The sequence below is a fragment of the Coregonus clupeaformis genome, unplaced genomic scaffold (genome assembly GCF_020615455.1).
Source record: "Coregonus clupeaformis isolate EN_2021a unplaced genomic scaffold, ASM2061545v1 scaf0291, whole genome shotgun sequence".
In the NCBI taxonomy this organism is placed as follows: domain Eukaryota; kingdom Metazoa; phylum Chordata; class Actinopteri; order Salmoniformes; family Salmonidae; genus Coregonus; species Coregonus clupeaformis.
In genome coordinates, this window is record NW_025533746.1 from 414866 (window position 1) to 440507 (window position 25642).

General features: G+C 43.8%; 1 protein-coding gene and 1 long non-coding RNA gene across 4 annotated transcripts in view; one reads left to right on the forward strand and one right to left on the reverse strand.

Annotated features, from left to right (window-relative positions):
- Window positions 1–19212, reverse strand: part of LOC121534739 — a 36372-nt gene extending 17160 nt beyond the window's left edge. For both annotated transcript variants that reach the window (XR_005994677.1, XR_005994675.1), the window contains exon 1: window positions 19133–19212. This is a non-coding gene — a long non-coding RNA (uncharacterized LOC121534739). The remainder of the gene's footprint in view (window positions 1–19132) is intronic.
- Window positions 1501–23377, forward strand: LOC121534724 (DNA replication licensing factor mcm7-like). Of its 2 annotated transcripts, none has more exons than XM_041841310.2 (15): window positions 1501–1697; window positions 3947–4026; window positions 6929–7093; window positions 9337–9461; window positions 14203–14383; window positions 14588–14725; window positions 15009–15158; window positions 15431–15545; window positions 15826–15957; window positions 16081–16164; window positions 19151–19362; window positions 19743–20008; window positions 20183–20351; window positions 21959–22068; window positions 22683–23377. In XM_041841310.2, exons 1-15 carry the CDS (start codon window positions 1667–1669, stop codon window positions 22906–22908), a joined length of 2184 nt encoding a protein of 727 aa, XP_041697244.1. In that variant the 5' UTR covers window positions 1501–1666; the 3' UTR covers window positions 22909–23377. The 2 variants fall into 2 exon arrangements, with proteins under 2 accessions (XP_041697244.1, XP_041697249.1); XM_041841315.2 differs by lacking the exon at window positions 1501–1697 and adding an exon at window positions 2400–2796.
- The last annotated feature ends 2265 nt before the right edge of the window (window positions 23378–25642 follow it).

The following is a 25642-nucleotide window of genomic DNA, read 5'->3' on the forward strand; positions in this document are numbered from 1 at the left end:
CGCTTAGGATAAAAGCGTCTGCTAAATGGCATATTATATTATAATACATTTTTGTAAGGGTTGATAAAAAAATAGTTAGGGAAAATCAAGTCTGACACTTTAAAAAGGCTTCTAAAGTTTAATTTCTATTTTAAACATCAAATACACTACAAGTTTGCATTTCCTGCTGTATACATTGAGAAGTGGGCCAATTGTCGCCGCAATAGTCGCGTTCACAACTGAAGAGTATAGCCTACACCTGCCTTTCAGTGAGCAGTAAAGGATGTTGATGACGTATACCCATACCAATAAAAAGGCTTATTTTAATTGGCTGATGTAACTACATGAAGTTCATGATTATCTGCTCAGATGCCAGTGTGCTTTTCTCCTACGGGAACATCCCGAACTCCCACACACATCAACACTGACTTTAGCTTAATTGGACATTGTTGTATGTGTAATAAATATCTAAGTTAGCAATGCAAAGTGCCAGATAGTTAACCATTTACAGTAACTGTTGTTCATTATTACTGACAAATACCATCAGCTGACAAAAGAGCTAGCTAACTTAGCTACAGAAATTAATGGAGAAATCAGACCTTTCTGTATTTGGTAGCTCTGGCTGGGCAGCTTCATCTTGTATAAGGTTGAGGGACTAACTTACTTCCACTAGCTAGCATGACTATAGCCAGTAACCAGGTAGGGCTAGCTAGCCAGTAGCCAACTAGTGCTTACCAACTTTGTTCTGTTGAATTTGTTCTATTGGCATGCTAACTTAATAAATTCTGCTTCTTAGCTAACATTAGTATTTTTATCTTCCTGTCACACTCAGTTTAATCCTTTCTTTGTAATGCCAACCTAGGTTATAAACACAACCCCTAAACCATGTTAATATTATGAGGGGGGGTGTACTTCTGGGTAGAACAAGACAAAAATGTAATAGTTTATTTGTTTTCCGTTATTCCATGTCCAAATTTTACACTATAAATGAACTCAATTTCTGTTTTTCAAATTCAGAAACCAAAAACAAGCCGTTATCTATCCGTTTTTCCATTCTCAGTTTTGACTCGGAAATTAAAGTAACAAACAAAGCCTACATGGACCCACAACTCATGCTGTCACAACAATATTAAATGGCAAACATGAGAAATAATTTGTGTGTTGTACTGGATAGTACCAGGGAAATGAAATATTAAACACATTTTGCTATTTATTTTCTAAACATCTAAGCTTGCATATCATGTTATTTTATGGAATCATTTAGTTGCGGAAACTCAATTGGAATTGCAAACATATTGATTTGATTAATCGTTTGTCTATTTGCATTACCAATTGAGTTTCGGCAGCTAAATGATCCCATAAAAAAACATGATATGCAACCTCAAACTTTTCGCGCCACGGATGACGTAAAGTGTACAAGTTTGTTGAATTATGCTGTACATGTAACCAACCATCGCTGCATTTTTCGCGCCACAGCGAAGCCACACCTTTGGTAACAGAAATACGCATTTTGATTGGTGCGTGCAGACGACAGACTCGCGCCAGTTTTTTTGCAGTGGGACCTCCGACTTAGTGAATGAATTGTTGGTGCTGAATCCTTTTTTATTAAAATAATAATAATACTTAGTAAATTGGGGTCGAAATCAAGCCACATTACCCAACTATTCGACATATTTCATCTGAAAGCATGGCTCCTAAGGATTATTTGGCTGAGAAAGGTATTTATTTACTTTTGCTAACTTAGCTATCTACTAACAGTAGGTCGCTTGAGACACTAGGCACTTTTTTTTCTCGAGTATATGGAGGCTAGTACTGTAACACAACATATTTGCTATTAGCGTGCTCACTCGCATAACTACGTCTGAGCAACAAGTGACGTAAGCCATGCTATTGGACTTTGGAATCACTAAATAGCTTGCTAACCAACTAACATTTGATTTTATTAGCGACAGTATAGCATACGTTTTTAGGGTACGTTGGGGTTGAGTAGCTAGCTAGCTAATCAAAGTATTTCTGACTACTCAGCCAAGAAGCCAACTGAATATTAGTTTATAATATAGCTAACTAGTTGTACTAAACATCTAAGCTTGGTCGTCCCGTGCACAACATTATCTGGCTACTTGTGAAGTTGTTTCAGCAATTTAAAAATTAGGGCAAATAGACTTGTTGGGTATGGCGTGCATGTTCGCTTCAGTTTTAAGTAACCCGGATGGAACTCATGAGGACAAAGAATTACGCGCGAGGAGCACATGGTTCAGGGGCAGAGAAAGATAATGCAGGATTTACTCTGATAATGAACGATAGAACTGACCAATACTACAAAAGTGATTGAATTAGTTAAAGAGAAATGTTAACTCAATTTTGTACATAACATTTCAATTGAAAAAGTGCAATGGAATAAATGGCTTGCCAGTGGCTAGTTAGCAATCCACACGCATTTTCGCCATATGCTTCTCATCCGCGGGAGATGGCTATTCTTTGTTGCAGGCAGCTGCAGTATGGGCGTGATGTTTGTCCGGTCCTAGCTATCTAGGTAATATATTTAGTTTGCTGCTAAATAGTGTATCTATTGTTGGTCTAAAGTCCAGTGTAACTTTACAGTGAATTCGGCAAATCAACAAACTGGTCCTGAAACCGAGTCATGCTTTGAAGCCATAGCTAACGCAATCCCCCAGTTTAGTTGGGACTATTTTACGACCGAGGGAAAGCGGCGGATTGCTCGTAGTGACCAGGCTAAAAGCCATGTGCTGTTCTGTTTACAAAATTATTGCGAATACAGAATGTTGAAGAGGTTGTGATTTTGGGCTCGAATGAAAAGTAAGTGAAATAACTACGCATATTGTGTAGGTACAGACAGGTGTAACTCAGTTGGTAGAGCATGGCGCTTGCAACGCCAGGGTTGTGTGTTCGTTTCCCACGGGGGGCCAGTATGAAAAAACAATTTAAAAATGAATGCACTCACTAACTGTAAGTCGCTCTGGATAAGAGCGTCTGCTAAATGACTTAAATGTAAATGTTTGTTTTGAGGTGTCTAAAATCCAGACGCGTCTCCTAGTATAGTTCACATTTTTTGGAGAAATGGGGGTTATTTTCACCAACATTGACAGCGATTTGGTTGTTGGCGTGAGCTGCAAACCAAACCTGTAACATTACAGCATTGTTGTAAAGGTTTGGGCGCATTTATATTTTATGGACCAATCTTTAGCACCAAAATAAAAAATGATTTATTTTAATATTTTGCCAGCCCTACTTTGAACATATAAAATTAGCTTAACTGGATAATATCCCTATTATCTATTGCTTAGTCCAAATGCCCTCTGCCCCTCGGACCATCTTTAGCCACCTGCACCCCATAGAAAAACATTTTGCGACTGAAAGCGAAAAGGAGCATTTTCTTATTGCACAAGTTAGTCCCTCCCTGTTTTAGCCAGTGTTCTTCAGTTGGTGCCCTCAGACCATCTTTAGTTTCTTCGTGGTTCTCCACCTATCCTTGATGTTGATGGATGTTCGGCCAACAAAGGGGAAAGAGGACTTTACTCTGGCCCATTGACTCTCTCCATGGCGCCTCACTCCCTCCTTCACCCACTCTCTCCTCTGCTGTCCACATCCTCTTCCTGCCTCTTCCAGTAGGGACAGTACTTTAATGTAAGAAATCGTTATCTGTGGGATGCGATGTTACCCAACAAAGGGGGTTGTCGAAGGACCACAAATTAGGTCGCAGTATGTAGGCCCTTGACTACCATGCTGTTGATGGCAATTGGAAAACTTTCACAAAAAAATACAGCTCATTAACTGAGCCTTGTATTGAAACTGGAAGGGGAAAAAATGGTAAAGGGCGAGCTAAATTAGATTTTTCACTCAGCTTGGCAAAAAAAGACGAGGCCCTAATTCAGACTGAGGCTTTGCTCTGCCTATAAGATTAATAACATTCAATGTGCACCGTTGAATATTCTGTTCTTTCCCTCAGAGAAATGCAAGAAGTTCCTTCAAGAGTTTTACAGTGAGGATGACAATGGAAAGAAGGTGTTCAAATATGGAGCTCAGCTTGTGAGTATGGAACTGACTTTCATGACCCTGTTCTGTCTGTAATATGTCACGCCAGTCTTCAAGTCATTTGCAATTGAAAATCAATGATCTAATATGAGAAATGGTTCTAAACCATGATGCTGTTGATTGGTAAAGTATAATGGATTAAGTATTCAAAGTTAAAAACAAATCGTCAATGTAAGTGTCGGGGCGAGCCTGGAGGCCGCCATCTTCCTCCCCTGCCCCAACACACTGAATGGTTGAGTGAACAAAGTAGTGACTTATTTCAGTAGGTTAATATTTACCAATGTATTTTATTTTCGTATTGAAATCCAGGAAGTAGATTAATGTGCACCATGAGTCGGGATCTGGGTCTGACGACTTTATGGGTAATGGAAAAAGGAATTGCATCATGAAGCAAAATTTAAAAACAAAACAGCAGGACAGGACAACTTTACTGTGAAAGTAGCAAGCCAAAAGCATCAGGAGCTAGTTCGGCGAATGGCAAACAAATAACGTTATAAATTGCTACAGGTGTTAGCAACTTCAGATTTTATTGGTCAAATACACATATTTAGCAGATGTTATTGCGGGTGTAGCGAAATGCTTGTGTTCCTAGCTCCAACGGTGCAGTAGTATCTAACAATTCACAACCATACACACATCTCAAAGTAAAGGAATTAAATTAAGAAATATAAAATATTAGCACGAGCAATGTCGGAATGGCATTGACTAGAGTACAGTATACACATATGACATGAGTAAAACCGTATGTAAATGTTATTAAAGTGTCAATTGCTCCATTATTAAAGTGACCAGTGATTCCATGTCTATGTACATAGGGCAGCAGCCTCTAAGGTGCAGGATTGAGTAACAGTGGTTAGTTTCAGGGTAGGGTACTGGGTGGAGGCCGGTTAGTGATGGCTATTTAACAGTCTGATGGCTTTGAGATAGAAGCTGTTTTTCAGTCTCTCGGTCCCAGCTTTGATGCACCTGTACTGACTTCGCCTTCTGGATGACAGTGGGGTGAACAGGCCGTGGCTCGGGTGGTTGAAGTCTTTGATATTTTTGGCCGTCGTGTGACATTGGGTGCTGTAGGTGTCCTGGAGGGCAGGTAGTGTGCCCCCAGTGATGCGTTGGCCAGACCTCACCACCCTCTGGAGAGCCCTGCGATTGCGGGCTTTGCAGTTGTTGTACCAGGTGGTGATACAGCCCGACAGGATGCTCTCAATGGTGCATTTGTAAATGTTTGTGAAGTTCTTAAGGGGCAAGCTGAAATTCTTCAGTCTCCTGAGGTTGACGAGGCACTGTGTGGGTGGAGCATTTCAGATTGTCGGTGATGTGAACGCAGAGGAACTTGAAGCTTTTCACCTTCTCCACTGAGGTCCAATGGATGGGGGCATGCTCCCTCTGCTGTCTCCTGTAGTCCACGATCAGCTCCTTCATTTTGTTGACATTGAGGGAGAGGTTATTTTCCTGGCACCACTCCGCCAGGGCCCTCACTCCCTGTAGGCTGTCTCATCATTGTTGGTAATCAGGCCTACTACTGTGGGTACAAACAAAGCATCCAATTCGGGAAAGTTGAATTTCTGGTCAGAATGCTGGTGAGTTACCGCCGCTCTGATATCCAAAATATATTGGGTATCAGTTGCTTAGGAGCTAGAAGCAGAGCTGCCATGTCTGTCGGTTCCATCTTACCTTTCTTCGAATGGTTGTCAAGCGTTCCTAAAGTGATCACTGCACACGGACTACTGCAGCTAGTGAATCACTTCATGCTTTGTATTGAGAACATAATCAGGATCAGACACACAGCTCTATCGCGGACAGGAAAAGAGTGAAAATGCGCACTGTATTTGTGTCTGACAGGGACATTATTGCACCTGGGTACAATGCACCTGATTTTAGCCAGATATTCTGCCTACTTCCCTTAAGTTACTCAGCTACTCAAGTACTATTTGTCTACTGCTTTACTTCAGAGATTGGAAACCACTACTTACCGCTAGCCTAGCTAATAGCTACCATCTCTTTGTTTACTTCCTGACTTCATTTCCTGAAGACCAATAGTAAGATGCTCCTTCATCCCACCTCCTGTAATTATCAATCTTAGAACCACGAAAGAGTATCAACGGATTAGACTACATGGAAGACCTTTGCGCTTGCACAAAGGAGGTCTTTGTTTTTTATACTTTTTTACATTAAATACCACATTTATTTGGCAATTCAATGCCGAGACACAAATTGTTGTTAATGTAACTAAATACCGTTTTTAATGCATTTTAGGTAATTTCGTAAATGTGGCATTTTGATATATAAATACAGAAATCTAAACTGTTTGGGGTACTGACAAATGTCCAGGCAAGGGTTATAAAGGGCCCAGAAGTGTTTTTGGGTGAACCGCCCCCTTTACTAGGGCATTGGGCCACCACAAGCCACAACAGCTTGAATGCACCTTGGCAAAGATTCTATAAGTGTCCGGAGCTCTATCGGAGGGATGTGACACCATTCTTCCACAATAAATCCCATCAGTTGGTGTTTTGGTGGTGGAAAACACTGTCTCGGGCGCCGATCCAGAATCTCTCCCATAAGTGTTCAATTGGGTTGAGATCTGGTGACTGAGACGGCCATGGCATATGGTTTACATCGTTTTCATCCTCATTAAACCATTCAGTGCCCTGTGGATGGGGGTTAATTGCTTAAATAACTCAGGAGCCACGCCTGTGTGAATGCACCTGCTTTCAATATACTTTGTATCCCTCATTTACTCAAGTGTGTTCTTTATTTTGGCAGTTAACTGTACATTGCAGTATTTTGACATGAGCAGGAACTTTTGTCGTTGTTTGCAGGAAAGGGCCATGCAGCATCAATGCTAAGCAACAAATGTAAATATTCTGTGTCCCTGATGGAAGCCCTGTTGTGTCTGTAGGTTGCCCTGTCCCACAGGGAGCAGGTGGCTTTGCAGGTGGACCTGGATGATGTGGCCGAGGAGGACCCCGAGTTGGTGGAGAGCATCTGTGAGAATGCCAAGCGCTACATGGGCCTGTTCGCCAATGCGGTCCACGAGCTTCTGCCAGAGTACCGCGAGAGAGAGGTATTTTAGCTATGTTAATACGAACACACATTTAAGACCTAATCTGGCCTGCTTGACTGGATATTGATTTGGATATGGCAGTTGCTAATAGAGGGGGGTCTGACAGTGTGCATAGTGTACCACCCATTGAGCTATAAAAGAGAGGCGCGAACATATATTCTCCCTGTGTGATCACTAAATAATGGTGTATGTTTCTCATATTGAAATTAATGACTGAGCACAGAATGCATCCCTACACATCCTAGAAATAGAATATTAAACTGAGTTCAGAGTGTGATGTCAGATGTCATATCGGAATGAGTGATATCAAGTGTGACAGCTGTGAAGAGCCAGCCACATCCCCTAACCAGCCATTAGCCTACTCAGCAGCTTCTCTGTCTGTTCTTTCTGCGCATCTCCGTCAGTTTTTAAAATGTTATTTAGCCGTGATGGTGAGCTGAGGTGTGCAGACAGTGATGGGGTTGCTGTTACATTTGTTTAATTATTGGTGCGGCACGCAGCGTGAGGGAAGTGGATATGTATGTTTTCATTCTGCCTGTAAGAACAAGCAGGCCAGTCTGATGAGGATTCGCTGTCACGCAGCCTCTTGAGTGCCACTGCCATAGAGGAGAAACGGATCACAGTGACAGTAGGGCTGTGACAATACCAGTATCGCAATATTTTTTCCGGTGGCAAAAATGAAAACGGGAAGCAGACTAAATTCTTTGGTCCTTTAAAAAAACCTACTGTAAAATATTGTGCTGTAGCTTGGAAAATACATGAACGTGACTGGATGACAACATAATGATAAAGTTAAATCCACTTTGTGTTTTGTTTCCTTGCGCCTGCTTGCGCCTTCACATGACTGAACTGAGTTTCTAGTCCAAAAGTTTTTCTTAAAAGTTATGCCCCATATTACCGGCGCCTTTCTACCACTAATTGGCGCACATGTAATATAATTTTATAAACCATGTCGTGGGGCGTTTTTAAACTACTCGCAGGCCGCAGGTTTTTGGTTTGATAACGAACATCCTCGTTTAGTCATGTTACCTGGCTAGCTAGCTAACAACATGGTATCTTGGCTATGCACACATTTGGATGGCACAGAACAAACTTAAAAAAGGGATGGATAGCCTACTCATAGAGATTCTTCAAAGGTGTGATGCATATGCCTAATCAATGTAATTCTAAGCTTAATTAAAAGTATACCCATAACATGATGCAGCCACCACCAAGCTTGAAAATATGAAGTGGTACTCAGTGATGCTTTGTATTCAGGACATAGTCATTTTTTTTGCCACACTTTTTCCGTTTTACTTTAGTGCCTTATTGCAAACTGGATATATGTTTTTTCTGTACAGGCTTCCTTTTCACTCATTTATTGTGGAGTAACTACAATGTTGACCCATCTTCATTATAATTTATATTTTACCTGGTAAGTTGACTGAGAACACATTCTCATTTACAGCAATGACCTGGGGAATAGTTAAAGGGGAGAGGAAGGGGGATGAATGAGCCAATTGGATGCTGGGGATGATTAGGTGGCCATGATGGTATGAGGGCCAGATTGGGAATTTAGCCAGGGCTTGTGTTAACACCCCTTCTCTTACGATATGTGCCATGGGCTCTTTAGTGACAACAGAGAGTCAGGACACCCGTTTTAACGTCTCATTCGAAAGACAGCACCCTACACAGGGCAATGTCCCCAATCACTGCCCTGGGGCATTGGGATATTATACTTTTTAGACCAGAGGAAAGATTGCCTCCTATTGGCCCTCCAACACCACTTCCAGCAGCATCTGGTCTCCCAACCAGGACCAACCCTGCTTAGCTTCAGAGGCAAGCCAGCAGTGGGATACAAGTGGTATGCTGCTGGCTAAGTTCTCCTATCACAGCCATTAAACTCTGTAGCTGTTAAAGTCACCCTTGGCCTTCCTTCCTCTCCAGCAAATGAGTTAGGAAGGACGCCTGTATCTTTGTAGTGACTGGGAAGAGCAGAGCAGAGCAAACCCTGTGATAATACTGTGATACTTGGCCTGTTATCACATCGTTAGTAGAATGTTGGTATTGTGACAACCCCACTCTGAAAATAGGCACATTTTTCTTGCACTTTACAGAATTTTGGTGTGTTTCCGTGCATTAAAAAAGTATACTTTTTGGGCCCCTCGCCAGTTTGCATCCCTGGGATGAAGTTATCGGTAAAACATTGAGTCTGAGACTAACTGCCCCGGGACCTGTCAATACCTGTCTCATCTTTCACGCAGGTGGTGGCCAAGGATTCCCTGGATGTGTACATTGAGCATAGGCTGATGATGGAGCAGAGAGGTCACGACACCGCAGACACGAGGGACCCTCGCAACCAGTACCCAGCAGAGCTCATGAGGAGATTGTAAGTTCACTTAGCTAGCATGTTTGTCATTGTCTCTGAGTTAGAACTGGGCATGAACCTGGATGAATTGCTTACTAAGACCAAGGAGCTGATCGTGGACTACTGGAAATGGGGGGGGGGGGTGAACATCGACAGGGCCGCAGTGGAGAGGTCAAGAGCTTCAAGTTCCTCGGTGTCCACACCACTTAGGACTTAACTCTTCTCCCTGGCATGACCCCTCAAATCCTCATGAAGTTCTACAGCTGCACCCTTGCGAGCACCCTGACTGGTTGTGATACTGTCTGGTATGGCAACTGCACCGCCCGCGACCGGAAGGCCCTACAGAGGGTGGTGCGGACGGCCCAGCGCAAGCTCCCAGCCATGCCAGGCGGTGTCTGAGAAGGGCCCAATAAATTGCCCAAACCACCCACACGCCCTTACCAACTCGCTTGGAGGGCCTTCCGTTATAACGCGTTGCTGACGAAACTCCAAGGGTGACTTCGAGAGTGGCGAGGTTATCAATAAACACAATAACTTCGGGACACAATGATGCAATGCAAGTTCCACTTTTTAAATAATAAAACAAGCATGAAATTCTGTTTTACAAGAAATCTCTGTAACAGTTAAACCTTTTAATTTTGGAGGTATTTCATCTTTTACTTGTGTTCAAGTTTAGAAATCAGACAAACAAATGCTTGTGGCATATTAGGCAGTCTTCTCCATTATTTTGTGTGAAATTGCACAAACTCAAATAACTATTTTATGGGATTCCACTTCGCTCTGAACACGGCAGTGTTGCTGGCTCGGTAGAAGTGGCTATCGGAGGGTTTAATTAGCCCCTACACCCTCCATAATTTTACCTCCCTCCGCTTTGGGACACTTATGCATGTGGCGGACTATCCACACTGACTCTATGCCCATCCGCAGGTCTACCCACTCAGACACAACCTACGCTGCTGCTAAAATTACTATTTATAAGATTTATTACTCCATTACGCTACTGTCCATTTGATAACCATTAGTATTTATATACACTGCTCAAAAAAATAAAGGGAACACACAATGTAAGTCAATCACACTTCTGTGAAATCAAACTGTCCACTTAGGAAGCAACACTGATTGACAATACATTTCACATGCTGTTGTGCAAATGGAATAGACAACAGGTGGAAATTATAGGCAATTAGCAAGACACCCCCAATAAAGGACTGGTTTTGCAGGTGGTGACCACAGACCACTTCTCAGTTCCTATGCTTCCTGGCTGTTTTGGTCACTTTTGAATGCTGGCGGTGCTTTCACTCTAGTGGTAGCATGAGATTGAGTCTACAACCCACACAAGTGGCTCAGGTAGTGCAGCTCATCCAGGATGGCACATCAATGCGAGCTGTGGCAAGAAGGTTTGCTGTGTCTGTCAGCGTAGTGTCCAGAGCATGGAGGCGCTACCAAGAGACAGGCCAGTACATCAGGAGACGTGGAGGAGGCCGTAGGAGGGCAACAACCCAGCAGCAGGACTGCTACCTCCGCCTTTGTGCAAGGAGGAGCAGGAGGAGCACTGCAAAATGACCTCCAGCAGGCCACAAATGTGCATGTGTCTGCTCAAACGGTCAGAAACAGACTCCATGAGGGTGGTATGAGGGCCCGACGTCCACAGGTGGGTGTTGAGCTTACAGCCCAACTCCGTGCAGGACGTTTGGCATTTGCCAGAGAACACCAAGATTGGCAAATTCGCCACTGGCGCTCTGTGCTCTTCACAGATGAAAGCAGGTTCACACTGAGCACGTGACAGACGTGACAGAGTCTGGAGACGCCGTGGAGAACGTTCTGCTGCCTGCAACATCCTCCAGCATGACCGGTTTGGCGGTGGGTCAGTCATGGTGTGGGGTGACATTTCTTTGGGGGGCCGCACAGCCCTCCATGTGCTCGCCAGAGGTAGCCTGACTGCCATTAGGTACCGAGATGAGATCCTCAGACCCCTTGTGAGACCATATGCTGGTGCGGTTGGCCCTGGGTTCCTCCTAATGCAAGACAATGCTAGACCTCATGTGGCTGGAGTGTGTCAGCAGTTCCTGCAAGAGGAAGGCATTGATGCTATGGACTGGCCCGCCCGTTCCCCAGACCTGATCCAATTGAGCACATCTGGGACATCGTCTCGCTCCATCCACCAACGCCACGTTGCACCACAGACTGTCCAGGAGTTGGCGGATGCTTTAGTCCAGGTCTGGGAGGAGATCCCTCAGGAGACCATCCGCCACCTCATTAGGAGCATGCCCAGGCATTGTAGGGAGGTCATACAGGCACGTGGAGGACACACACACTACTGAGCCTCATTTTGACTTGTTTTAAGGACATTACATCAAAGTTGGATCAGCCTGTAGTGTGGTTTTCCACTTTAATTTTGAGGGCGACTCCAAATCCAGACCTCCATGGGTTGATAAATTTGATTTCCATTGATAATTTTTGTGTGATTTTGTTGTCAGCACATTCAACTATGTCAAGAAAAAAGTATTTTAATAAGATTATTTCATTCATTCAGATCTAGGATGTGTTATTTTAGTGTTCCCTTAATTTTTTTGAGCAGTGTATTTATCCAGCTACTGGTCACTTACTCCTGTTTACATGTGTATATTACCATGAGTATTTATATATTCCTGCTACCAGTCTCTTTTCAGCCCTGTTTACATGTACAGTGTACAGTACCAGTCAAAAGTTTGGATACACCTATTCATTCCAGGGTTTTTCTTTATTTTACTATTTTCTACATTGTAGAATAATAGTGAAGACATCAAAACTATGAAATAACACACATGGAATCATGTAGTAACCAAAAAAGAGTTAAACAAATCAAAGAAATATTTTCGATTCTTCAAAGTAGCCACCCTTTGCCTTGATGACAGCTTTGCACACTCCTGGCATTCTCTCAACCAGCTTCATGAAGTAGTCACCTGGAATGCATTTCAATTAACAGGTGTGCCTAAAGTTAATTTGTGTAATTTCTTTTTTTCCTTAGTGCGTTTGAGCCAATCAGTTGTGTTGTGACAAGGTAGAGGTGGTATACAGAAGATAGCCCTATTTGGTTAAAGGCCAAGTCCATATTGTTGCAAGAACAGCTCAAATAAGCAAAGAGAAATGACAGTCCATCATTACTTTAAGACATGAAGGTCAGTCAATACGGAATGTTTCTTCAAGTGCAGTCGCAAAAACCATCAAGCGTTATGATGAAACTGGCTCTCATGAGGACCGCCATAGGAAAGGAAGACCCAGAGTTACCTCTGCTGCAGAGGATAAGTTCATTAGAGTTAACTGCACCTCAGATTGCAGCCCAAATAAATGCTTCAAAGAGTTCAAGTAAGACACATCTCAACATCACTGTTTCGAGGTGACTGTGAATCAGGCCATCATGGTCGAAATGCTGCAAAGAAACCACTACTAAAGGACACCAATAATAAGAACTTGCTTGGGCCAAGAAACACGAGCAATGGACATTAGACCGGTGGAGATCTGTCCTTTGGTCTGATGAGTCCAAATTTGAGATTTTTGGTTCCAACCGCTGTGTCTTTGTGAGACGCAGAGTAGGTGAATGGATTATCTCTCCATGTGTGGTTCCCACTGTGAAGCATGGAGGAGGTGGTGTGGCGGTGCTTTGCTGGTGACATTGTCTGTGATTTATTTAGAATTTGAGGCACGCTTAACCAGCATTTGCTACCACAGCATTCTGCAGCGATACGCCATCCCATCTGGTTTGCGCTTAGTCCCACTCATTTGTTTTTCAACAGGACAATGACCCAAATAATACCTCCAGGCTGTGTAAGGGCTATTTGACCAAGAAGGAGAGTGATGGAGTGCTGCATCAGATGACCTGTAGCCTCTTGTAGCTCAGTTGGTAGCGCATGGCACTTGCAACGCCAGGGTTGTGGGTTCGATTCCCACGGGGGGCCAGAATGAAAAATGTATGCACTCACTAACTGTAAGTTGCTCTGGATAAGAGCGTCTGCTAAATGACTAAAATGTAAAATGATGACCTGGCCTCCACAATCACCCGACCTCAACCCAATTGGGTTGAGTTGGACCGCAGAGTGAAGGAAAAGCAGCCAACAAGTGCTCAGCATATGTGGGAACTCCTTCAAGCATTTCAGGTGACTTCCTCATGAAGCTGGTTGAGAGAATGCCAAGAGTGCAAAGCTGTCATCGAGGCAAAGGGTGGCTACTTTGAAGAATCTCAAATGTAAAATATATTTTGATTTGTTTAACACTTTTTTGGTTACTACATGATTCCATATGTGTTATTTTATAGTTTTGAGGTATTCACTATAATTCTACAATGTAGAAAATAGTAAATATAAAGAAAAACCCTTGAATGAGTAGGTGTGTCCCAAATTTTGCTGGTACTGTATAAACCCACCTCAACCGCTCCAGTACCCCTGCACATTGAACTGACCTGTATATACTTGCCTTCTTGTTTTTCAGTCTCATTGTAGTTCTTGTGGTTTTAATTTTGTTTTCTATTATCTAAATTATAAATTAGCACTGCATTGTTGGGAAAGAGCTATCAAGATAATTTCACTGTACTGTTTTATACCTGTTCTGTCCTGTACACGTGGCGAAAAAAAGAGTGTGTGTATATATTCTTATTTGGACTGGATGCATGTTCTACTAAATATGAGTTACAAGCCATAGCCAGCTCATGACTGCTGATTTTACGTATTTAGGAGGCAAGGAATAACAATTATGGCATCCCCTCTGAGACAGATCCTTTCTCTCACAGCGAGCTGTACTTCAAACCGCCCAGCACTGCCAAACCCAAAGTGGTCCGTGATGTCCGAGCAGACAGCATTGGTCAGTTGGTGACAGTTAGGGGCATTGTCACCCGTGCCACTGAGGTCAAACCCATGATGGCAGTCGCCACTTACACCTGTGACCAGTGTGGCGCAGAGACATACCAGCCGGTAAGCGATTGGCATTCTGTTGTTGTTTTATTGCATGAACCAGTCAAGAAAACTTGATAAACTATATAAGAAAATAAATGGAAAGAATTTACTAGATCTCACAGGAGGGCTGGGTAAATAAATTCAACATTCGGTCCGGTACAGAAACATTTAAGATCTCTCGGTTCCTTGTGCTAACCCAGACACCTCTCCCTGTCTTATCAGATCCAATCCCCCACCTTCATGCCCCTCATCATGTGTCCCAGTCAAGAGTGTGTCACCAACAAGTCCGGCGGCCGGCTCTACCTGCAGAGCCGAGGCTCAAAGTTTGTCAAGTTCCAGGAGCTGCGCATACAGGAACACGTAAGGACCTTTTGTCTAACCCTTGGGGGTGGCAGGTAGCTTAGTGGTTAAGAGTGTTGTGCCAGAAACCGAAAGGTCGCTGGTTCTAATCCCCGAGCCCTGGATAAGAGCGTCTGCTAAATGACTAATTATAATTATATAAAGAATCTGAAACACAGCAACACATTCAATTCACATAGCTCTCTGGCAGAAGTTGAAGGCAAATAAAGAAGCACAAGTCAGACTAATGCATTTGCACTGGTTTGAAAGCTGTAACCCTTGCCTGTGCCTCATCTATTTCCAGAGTGACCAGGTTCCTGTGGGGAACATCCCCAGGAGCATGACCATCTACGCCCGCGGGGAGAACACGCGCGTGGCCCAACCCGGAGACCATGTGGCTATTGCTGGTGTCTTCCTCCCTTTGCTGCGCACTGGCTTCAGACAGGCTGTCCAGGTGAGTGCACTCAAACACATTACAAAGTTGCCTTAAACCTTATTGAGAATTATCCTAAAGTTGAGCAACATAAAATAAGTTGGCGAAAAATGGTACAATCTGCCTTACTCCATACCCATGACTTGGCTGAGATGTAAAGGAAGACTTGTTCAGGCTAGAACGGCCCATTCGGCCTGAGACAACTTGATGTACAAGTACATCCCCTGAACCAGGAGGCTAGTTGGCTGGCTGAGAGATGCTGCTGTTGTAATGTGACTGTCACTCCCTCTCAGGGTCTGCTTTCAGAAACGTACCTGGAGTCCCACAGCATCACACTGATGAACAAGACCGAGGATGACGAGCTGGGCACAGCAGAGCTGAGCGAGGAAGAGCTGCGCCAGATCACAGGTATGTGCGTGCATGCCTGACTGTTTTGAAAAAACCCCTAGGTTCTCAAACCTTTCAGTGATCACAGGTCTGAAGGAACCAGATTGATGTTGGCAGTATTATGGAAGCTTCACTGCATGGTGCTTACATGTATCCTGTCCTTTTGGATCTGTGAACAGAATGTTAAGGGAGTGCGTTTTTTTTAACCATTCTCGTATTGTTTATCCAAGAGGATGTGTCGACGCGAATGGACTGTGTAACTGAATAGTTTGGTTAATGCGCTTATCTCTCTTACTTGCAGAGGAAGATTTCTACGAGAAGCTTGCGGGCTCTATCGCCCCTGAGATTTTTGGCCATGAAGATGTAAAGAAGGCTCTCCTGCTGCTGTTGGTTGGAGGAGTGCAGCAGGCCCCCAAAGGCATGAAGATCAGAGGTGAGCGCAATAAAACTTCCACTGCCCTGCAACATTGTCCATTAGAATAGCTGCTTTGGCTTTCATTTGAATTAACTGGAGTTTCGGGATGTTTAACTTATGACCCGGTTTGGCTCCTTCCAGGCAACATAAATATCTGTCTGATGGGAGACCCAGGAGTAGCCAAGTCCCAGCTGCTGTCTTACATCGACCGCCTGGCTGCTCGCAGTAAGTACAATCTCCTGGAACTGTCTAAAATATTTATTCTCCATGTATCCTCCTTCATTTGCACTGATCCCATGTCGCAAGACTGGTATTAGCAACAGGCTAAATGGCCTACTGGAAATTGACTAAAAGCCTTGCACCATTCCGCACAGTTGTTGAATTAATAGGGACATGAACCAAATATAGTCAATGAAAAGGTTTAAGGAGTAACATGGGTAGCCGGGATCCCGGGACTGTCCCGGAACTCTTCCCTATATATATATTTTTGGGGTGGTTGTTGTGAAATTACAAAACATTTATCCAATGTCAGCACTAATGCAATTCCACAAAATACACAACATGCGCAGCAGCAGATTAGCAAAAAAATTAATTGCACCTCATCCAAACAGGTTGTTGCATGGAAGCCTTTAGCCTAGTGTATTTACTTCACACTGCCGGACTGCACACGCGACCCGAATGCAGTTAATAAACATTACAGGAAACCACTACACTATAACCTATAAACAATTCAGAGGCATGAAGGGAACATTCTATCATCTCCTGTCCTACAGCGTAGGAGATTGTCCTATCCCAATCCCACTGAAACCCAAAATCCTGACTCCTGTCTCGCATGAAAATTCATAACTTTATTCTGTAATCCATAGGTTGCATTATCAACGCACGTCTCTGCCTATGCATGTCAAAATACCGCTATAACATTTATGCACTGTCTCTTACTTGCTGGCCAAATGAAATGTGTTTGGTCGCATACACATATTTAGCAGATGTTATTGTGGGTGTAGCGAAATGCTTGTGTTCTTAGGTCCGCCAGTGCAGTAATTTCTAACAATACACACATCTAAAAGTAAAATAATGGAATAATTTTTTAAAATAAATGTTAGGACGAGCAATGTTGGAGTCTGGAATCAGTGTGTGTATCTCTGTATGTGTGTGTGTGTGTGTGTGTGTGTGTGTGTGTGTGTGTGTGTGTGTGTGTGTGTGTGTGTGTTTTTATATGCATACAGTACCAGTCAAAAGTTTGGACACACTTACTAATTCCAGGATTTTTCTATATTTTTACTATTTTCTACATTGTAGAATAATAGTGAAGACAAACTATGAAATAACACATATGGAATCATGTAGTATATTTGAGATTTTTCAAAAAGCCGCCCTTTGCCTTGATAACTGCTTTGCCCACTCTTGGCATTCTCTCAACCAGCATTGAAGGTCATCAAGAACAGTGGCCTCCATCATTCTTAAATGGAAGAAGTTTGGAACCACCAAGACTCTTCCTAGAGTTGGCCACCCGGCCAAACTGCACAATCGTGAGCAAGAACCTGATGTTCACTCTGACAGCTCCAGAGTTCCTCTGTGGAGATGGGAGAACCTTCCAGAAGGGCAACCATCTCTGCAGCACTCCACCAATCAGGCCTTTATGATAGTGGCCAGACGGAAGCCACTTTTCAGTAAAGGCACATGACAGCCCGCTTGGAGTATGCCAAAAGGCACCTGAATGCCAAGCGTCACGTCTGGAGGAAACCTGGCACCATCCCTACGGCGAAGCGTGGTGGCGGCAGCATCATGCGGTGGGGATGTTTTTCAGCGGCATGGACTGGAAGACTAGTCAGGATCGAGGGAAAAATGAATGGAGCAAAGTACAGAGAGATCCTTGATGAAAACCTGCTCCAGGCGAAGGTTCACCTTCCAACAGGACAACAACCCTAAGCACACAGGCAAGACAACACAGGTGTGGCTTCGGGACAGACTCTGAATGTCCTTGAGTGGCCCAGCCAGAGCCCGGACTTGAACCCGATCAAACATCTCTGGAGAGACCTGAAAATAGCTGTGCAGTGACGCTCCCCATCCAACCAGACAGAGTTTGAGAAGATTTGCAGAGAAGAATGGGAGAAACTTGTAGCGTCATACCCAAGAAGACGCGATGCTGTAATCACTGCCAAAGGTGCATCAACAAAGTACTGAGTAAAGGGTCTGAATACTTATGTAAATGTGATATTTCAGTTTTTGCTTTGTCTTTATGGGGTATTGTGTGTAGATTGAGGATTTAAATTTTTCATCCGTTTTAGAATAACGCTGTAACGTAACAAAATGTGGAACAAGTCAAGGGGTCTGAATACTCTCCAAATACTCTGTGTGTGTGTGTGATGTATAGACATTATGGACAGTATGTTTAGTATATCTGTAGGATAGAGTATATACAGCAATAGTTTAATTGGATGGCATTGATTAGAATACAGTATATACATATGAAATGAGTAAAACCGTATGTAAACATTATTCAAGTGACCAGTGATTCTATGTACATAGGGCAGCAGCCTCTAAGGTACAGGATTGTGTAACCGGGTGGTAGCCAGCTAGTGACAGTGACTAAGTTCAGGGCGGGGGGGCCGGCTAATGATGGTTATTTAACAGTCTGGCTTTGAGATAGAAGCTGTTTTTCAGTCTCGGTCCCAGCTTTGATGCACCTGTACATACCTCGCCTTCTGGATGATAGCAGGGTGAACAGGCCGAACAGGTCATTTAATTTTTGTTTGACTGCCACTAATGCTATGCTCTGTGCGTCCTGAGCGCATTCTGTGTCGAGATGGCCTTACTGCTGAATTAATTGAGGAACATGAGAACGCTCTGAATTTATGAACGGGCTGTTTCGCAGCTCACAACGTCATTGGCGATCAAAGGGTAGTTACTCTATCATTACTAAATATCACTTTCATTTGCTCTGAAATCTTTACGTAGTGGCGTCGACAAGGTGGCGTGGCGCCCCTAGCCATATCTTGAATTTAAACGCTTTAAATGGGCACTTCTGATTTTTGCGGTATTTCCAAGGACTGTCTGGATAAATACGAAATTGAAACTTGGTAGATTTCTTTTGACAATATTGATCCCTAGAGGTCCTCACTCGTGTTCAAGTAAATAAAGGAATGAAGATGATTCTATTTTGGCTCCTGCCACTTATCAGCCATGACCATACCTCCCTGACCCCCTCCAGGCCAGTATACAACGGGCAGAGGATCCTCTGGCGTGGGACTGACGGCAGCTGTGATGCGTGACCCCCTCACCGGGGAGATGACCCTGGAGGGCGGAGCCCTGGTTCTGGCCGACCAGGGTGTCTGCTGTATTGACGAGTTTGACAAGATGGCCGACGCCGACCGCACAGCCATCCACGAGGTGATGGAGCAGCAGACCATCTCCATCGCCAAGGTGTGCTTTCTCCTCATTCACAGCCACATGTCTGGCAGTAGCTCTGGAAACAAAAACGAACACTTTTATTTTTTTTGTTTTTTTATGTAAGGCTATTCATGAATTTCAACTGGTTTTATAAATAAATAATAATATGCAATTTAGCAGACGCTTTTATCCAAAGCGACTTAGTCATGTGCGCATAAATGTTTACGTATGGTGGTCCCGGGGATCGAACCCACTACCCTGGCGTTACAAGCGCCATGCTCTACCAATTGAGCTACAGCAGACCAGACAAGATTTTCTACCTGTATCCCTATGACAAGGTGGAAAATGACAGTCAAAACAGAGCTTTCCCCTGTTCAACGATAATGTGTGTGACTAACTCATTCCCTTCCCAGGCGGGAATCATGACCTCCCTCAACGCCCGCTGCTCCATCCTGGCGGCCGCTAACCCTGCTTACGGCCGCTACAACCCGCGCAAGACCATTGAGCAGAACATCCAGCTGCCGGCCGCCCTGCTCTCCCGTTTTGACCTGCTTTGGCTCATCCAGGACAAGCCTGACACGGAGGCCGATCTCCGACTGGCCCAGCACATCACCTATGTTCACCAGCACTGCCACCAGCCACCCACTCACTTTACCCCCATCGATATGAAGCTCATGAGGTCAGTTCACTGGTAACCCAGAGCCAGGTGTAACATGCACACCCCACGGCAACTTATTGCAAACTTTGTGGTGCTGGAAATAAAATAAAGAATTACTATTTAGTCATCAGTGATTAGACATTTCTCCCACATGCATTTTTATTTTATGTGACTAACTGTATCATCGCTCTCCAGGCGTTACATCTCCCTGTGTACGAGGCGACAGCCCGTCATCCCAGAGGCACTGGCTGATTACATCACGGCGGCCTACGTGGAGATGAGGAAGGAGGCGCGTGTCAGCAAGGACTGCACCTTCACCTCCGCCCGTACACTCCTGTCTATCCTCCGCCTATCCACCGCCCTGGTGAGACTCACCCCATCCTAACTACACACCCTTTCTACCCTGACTGGGTGCATACTTAGAATGAAGAGTGGAGCAAGACTGCATGGATTGGGGGGACAGTTGGTTGCAGCCCAGTGTGTGCTAAAGTGCTTACAGTGCAGGTAGTGGCAATGCCCAGCCTACCTGCAGTGTGAGCACTTATTTTACACGCTGGGCACTAGGCCCTGTGTCTACTCTCGCCCGCACTGACTCGCCTATTGAATCTGACTCCTTCATGTCCATTAAGACTGGAATGTAATGCTTCTCACTGTGTGGTCTCGTAGCGCCTGGGTGTCAAAAGTGCTGTTTGTGCAGGTAGCTGACTCAACCGCCCTACTGCAAAACCAGCACTTCGCGACACACCGGCTGTACTGTGCTACATCTGGATGGCCACAAGAGGGCAAATCTCTGCCACGCCATTGGGTGACCCTGTACCTACCTAGCTCTCAAACTCTAGGCGGCATTCTGCCTTCTCCCTACAGTTTTCAGCTGTCAGCTTTGCCCACGACTGGCTCGTGTAAACTACAATCCCGATGCTTTGTTTTAACGTTTAGAAACGTTGAGCATCGCTTGCGATACGGCTTTCTAAACATATAGCACTTCTCTTTCATCTGCGAGAATCATTCAAATAAAAAAAAAGATAGCTACACTTACTGTTTTGCACAAATCCATACAGCTATGGGTGCCTCCATCTGACAACTACACTTCCGCTACATTTCCAGCCCGCTCTATAGCAAATTAGCACAGGTGGTCGCCTCTTGTCTTCCGTCTGTTTTCTGTGAACAAGCGCTGTAACATGGCGATATGACCATGTGAGAACACTAACCCTATAAAGGTGTGTATCAATTGAACATTTTGTTTTTTGAAAATGGTTTATTGCTGACATGAAAAATAAACATGTTTTATGCTTCCAAAACCGTACTGCAAGCGGCAGGTGTTGATGTTCAGACCGAGTGTCGGGGCCCTTAACAAAACTCCCCCGTACAGATGACTACTTTGTCCAATGACTTGTGTGTAATGATCAACGGCTAGTACCTACCCAACTGCTGTCAAAGGTTTCTTCCATGCCCTTTATGGAGTGTTTGTGTTGATTTTATTAATATTGTCATAATTGTACTCCAGTATGTTTTACTGTGGCTTTATCCCAATCCAGCTGTGTTAATATGTACGTTTTTGTGTCTAGTCCCAGTCAGCTTTGCAGGGTAGGCAGTCAGCCTGTGTTTGTAGGAGCAGCTGTGCAAACCCATGCAAAACTGACTGTGACTGGAACTAGTCGTCGCTCACTACCTGAACGCTTCCTATAATACAACCATCACTGTATTAACGTTGCCTATTGTGTCAATTTTGATTGTCAAGCCTCATCCATTGGGAGAGACTAGCTGGTGTTGAGAGGCGGAGACTTGGGCAATTGTCGGCCATTCCAGAGGGCATTGCACTTGTCTCGGTCTGACAGTGCCGGCACAGCGCAACCTACGATGTCTGATCGACTCTTAACAGTTTAATATTGCATGTATTTTTGGTATGTGCTCTGAGCTTTAGCCTATGTACCTGCCTGACCTGTGGTCTCTCCCTCACCCCCACCCCCACAGGCCCGTCTGCGGCTGGTGGACGTGGTGGAGAAAGAGGACGTGAACGAGGCGATGAGGCTCATGGAAATGTCCAAGGACTCCCTGCAGGCTGACAAGTCCAGCACCACCAGGTCAGCTACTCTCCGCTGCTGTGGGAAACTGCCAACAAGACAGTCCCCGATGACACCGTTGTTATGCTTTAATAAGATCTGACTGAATGCCTATGGTTGAGGTTTGGGTTATAACAGAGTAAGGGGATGACCTACTCTGAGAATAGCTATTCAGGAGCTACTGTATATTAAAAGTGGCTCCATGGCCAGAGGGACGTTTTTTTTTTACGGCCTTATCTGTTTACACAGCGTGTTAACTGGAGAAGACCTTAACGGCTGACATGTCTACAGGTTTTAAGTGCTTCACCACACGCCCTATTGACTTCAAATGATTTTTTCACATACTACTGTGCCAGTCTACCTCGAGGGATTCAAAGGAGTTGATTGGAAAATGTAAGCATGTAGCACTGTATGTTTTGGAAGCGGTAGGGCTGTATGACCAAGTGCATTTTAAGCAGAGTTTGGGTCAATGCAATTTCCTGTCAGTTTAATTGGACATGGATTTGATCCTGTCGGATAGGCATTCAGTTTCTGAACAGATCAATGTAGGCCTAATTCATGGGTTTGACCCCCACCCTGATCTCAAAGTTCCACGACTTCAGACACTTAACCTTTTCCATCACATTGTTTTCCAGAGCCCAGCGGCCGGCGGACGTGATCTTCTCCCTGCTGCGTGAGCTGGCCACGGAGGGTGTGAAGGGTCGTGGTGGGTCTTGGGGTCTGGTGCGCATGGCGGAGGCCGAACAGCGGTGCGTTTCCCGTGGCTTCACCCCTGCCCAGTTCCAGGAGGCCCTGGACGAGTATGAAGAGCTCAATGTGTGGCAGGTCAACCAGGCCCGCACCCGCATCACCTTCATCTAAAGAGCTCTTTCACAGCCACAAGCCTCTTACACAAAACCAGGGAATGGCTTGGCCTGTGAAGAGATGGCTAATGGGCTACTGACTACAATGGGACCCCCTTAGTGCGTCCTCATCTACACCATCATGACAGAATTAAATGCAAACATGCATAGTGGTTTTGCAACAGCGAAACGTTGCTAACTGTGGGGGTTTTGCTTACTTGGCTATCAAGTGCTTTTTAAAAATATTAGATGGCTGTTGTCAAATAAAACTCTTTGTAAATACATTATGTTCATAAGCAATCTGTTTGACTCTTTCAACCTCTTTTGTATGAAGTATACTATATATATGAAGTTTCTCTGACATTTTGAGCTTCTGTGTTACAGAAGTTAAAGTAATTTAAGACCAGCTATAAGGGCATTAATGGACAATACTTTGAATGCTTCTACATTATGAATGTTGGTGTTAATAAATGAATGGCTTAACTTGTGGCAATATTTAGTCCACATTTATACTTTTGAATAGTTTAAGATCTTTCATTAGCACATTTCCCTTCCAAAAATGGCATGACTTGTGCCACAGGGTTATTTGATACAGCCTTATCCATAGTGTAGGCTATTGTATGTAGGTCACCATTTTGTTTCTGTACGTGTGGAAAGAAGAACTGTAAATAGTCCAGACACCTGGTTTGTTTTAGGGTCAGCCTGGCTGTTTAGACTAATTTGCTGCTTTCATAAGCAGCTGTCCACGGTTGTCTCGCTTGTAACTACAATGAATACGATAATGCATGTTTTTGTCAAACTTCTGTGGAAGTATGAACACATTATTATAGGCCTTTCAATATCCGCTATGGAGGGAAATGTGTAACACAGTATTCTTCCGTAATCCTGAGTTGATTGATAGCCCAGGTTCTCTTTAATCCATCTCATCGAAATTGTACACCTGTCACAAAGGCTGTTATTTCCCACCAGAGATGATAATACAACATTGGGCTGCATATGAAACGATTTCCCCCATTTTTTGGGGGGGGGGTAGTCATTCCAGTTTTATTGTGGGCATGTAGAAACAGAAAAACAGGTGTCCCATGAAAATAACTTTCATTTGCCATTTTTTTTAGATGCTTTGTCAGAGTTAAACCATATCAGGACAGTTCCTCAGATTTCAACACACTGCACACAGACTTCTATATAATGCCCAATTGCATACCACACATTTTATTCTATATTAGTGTTATTTTCAACACAATGTAGGGTTCATGCTGTACAGCTCACCAGTTTGTAGTTCTAAAAACCGGAAATGAGTGATCTCTGGTTCGTTCAGCCATTCCTATTGGGGTTTTGGGATTAATGCCAAAAATAAGGTTAACACGGGTTTAAGAGATTTAAGTTTTTTCTATGAGATCTGTCATAACATGACCTTTCAGAATTGTATTTATTACATACATGCTTAAAAATGCACTAAAATTACGTTAGCTAATGAAGATTATCGTGGAACAAAACGAATAAGGTCTCCTAAAGCGGTTTTTACTAGGGATGAATATTTTCCTGAAAATCTACCAAATTTCAATACCGGGAATAATTCATATTGTCCCGAGAGTTCCGGAAAATATAGCAAAACTCGGAAGTGCCCATTTAAAGCATTTAAAACCAAGATATTGTCAATGTCGGGGTTCTCCCCAAATAAGTGGCGTTGCACCACTATTTAAACATTTCAGAGTAATTCAAAGTGAACTTTAGTAATGATAGAGTATCCTAACTATCTTTGATCGACAAAAGGCAGGTTTCCATTGATCCAGGTTTATTCGACAAAAACAATGTTGCACAAAAAAAAATAGTTTGACGTGTAATTGAAACTGCAGATATTGGAGAAATTTTCTAAATATCAACATTTTCATCCGTTCGACGGGTGGATTTAAAAAAAAGACATTGCGACAAATGATGATGGGAAGTTTTTTCAAATAATGATTGAAAATGTTTAAAGGTACGTGGGGCACGTGTCGTAGTAAATATAAAATGTTATAGATTGATCTGAGTAATATGTTGTGCAAGAGGTTGTGCAAGACAAATTGTGTTAGGAGCTTGTTTTCAATAAATGTTCTGTGTCATGTGTCTGATACTAACAGTGTGTTAGTTGTCTGTGCATAACATTTTAGTAGCGAACAAAGAACAGAGCACCAGATGGCCTAATCTTACAGGAGTACGATAACTGGACAACACCCACACCTCAGGCCCAAGGCCCCCACCAGTTGCTTCTCACGAGTTTCCTTTGACACACACAGACATCTCACTGTGGACGCACACTCATTCTGAACCCCCCCTTCTACTGGTCGGGTGCCAAGGGCAGAGGACTCTGCCGTGCACCAATGGGGCATCTGCTCTGGACAGAGCAGACCCGCCTCCTACGCCTCGGGAACCAATCAAGGGACTAGAAGAAGGACCCCTTCCTTTATGTTACATTGTATAAAGTAATGCTGTAAACTCTGTTTTAATCATCCTTTCTCAACTGTCTCCTTAAGAGGCAATTGGTTGGGTCCATGCATGTAGCTTGAGCAGTACCAGCTATCTCTGTTTTAATAAACTGCCTTTTGCTTAAGCAAATTCCTCTCTGTCTAGCGTCGTTGGTTTTGTACTCCCTCTCCTAATTATGTGTCCACCAACACACGTGACTATAAGCTCCACTCCACATTTAATTAAAATGCCTACTGCTTGCAAAGTATATTTTTTCAACTATAAAAATGTTTCTTTGCAGGACAAGG

What these genes read in the sequence shown, in the direction of transcription:
- LOC121534724 (XM_041841310.2), top strand. Translation starts at nt 1,667, where the DNA reads ATGGCTCCTAAGGATTATTTGGCTGAGAAAG. An exon ending in GCGCAGAGACATACCAGCCG is followed by an intron (nt 14,384 to 14,587) that starts GTAAGCGATTGG and finishes CTGTCTTATCAG; the next exon opens with ATCCAATCCCCCACCTTCAT. An exon ending in CGACCGCCTGGCTGCTCGCA is followed by an intron (nt 16,165 to 19,150) that starts GTAAGTACAATC and finishes GACCCCCTCCAG; the next exon opens with GCCAGTATACAACGGGCAGA.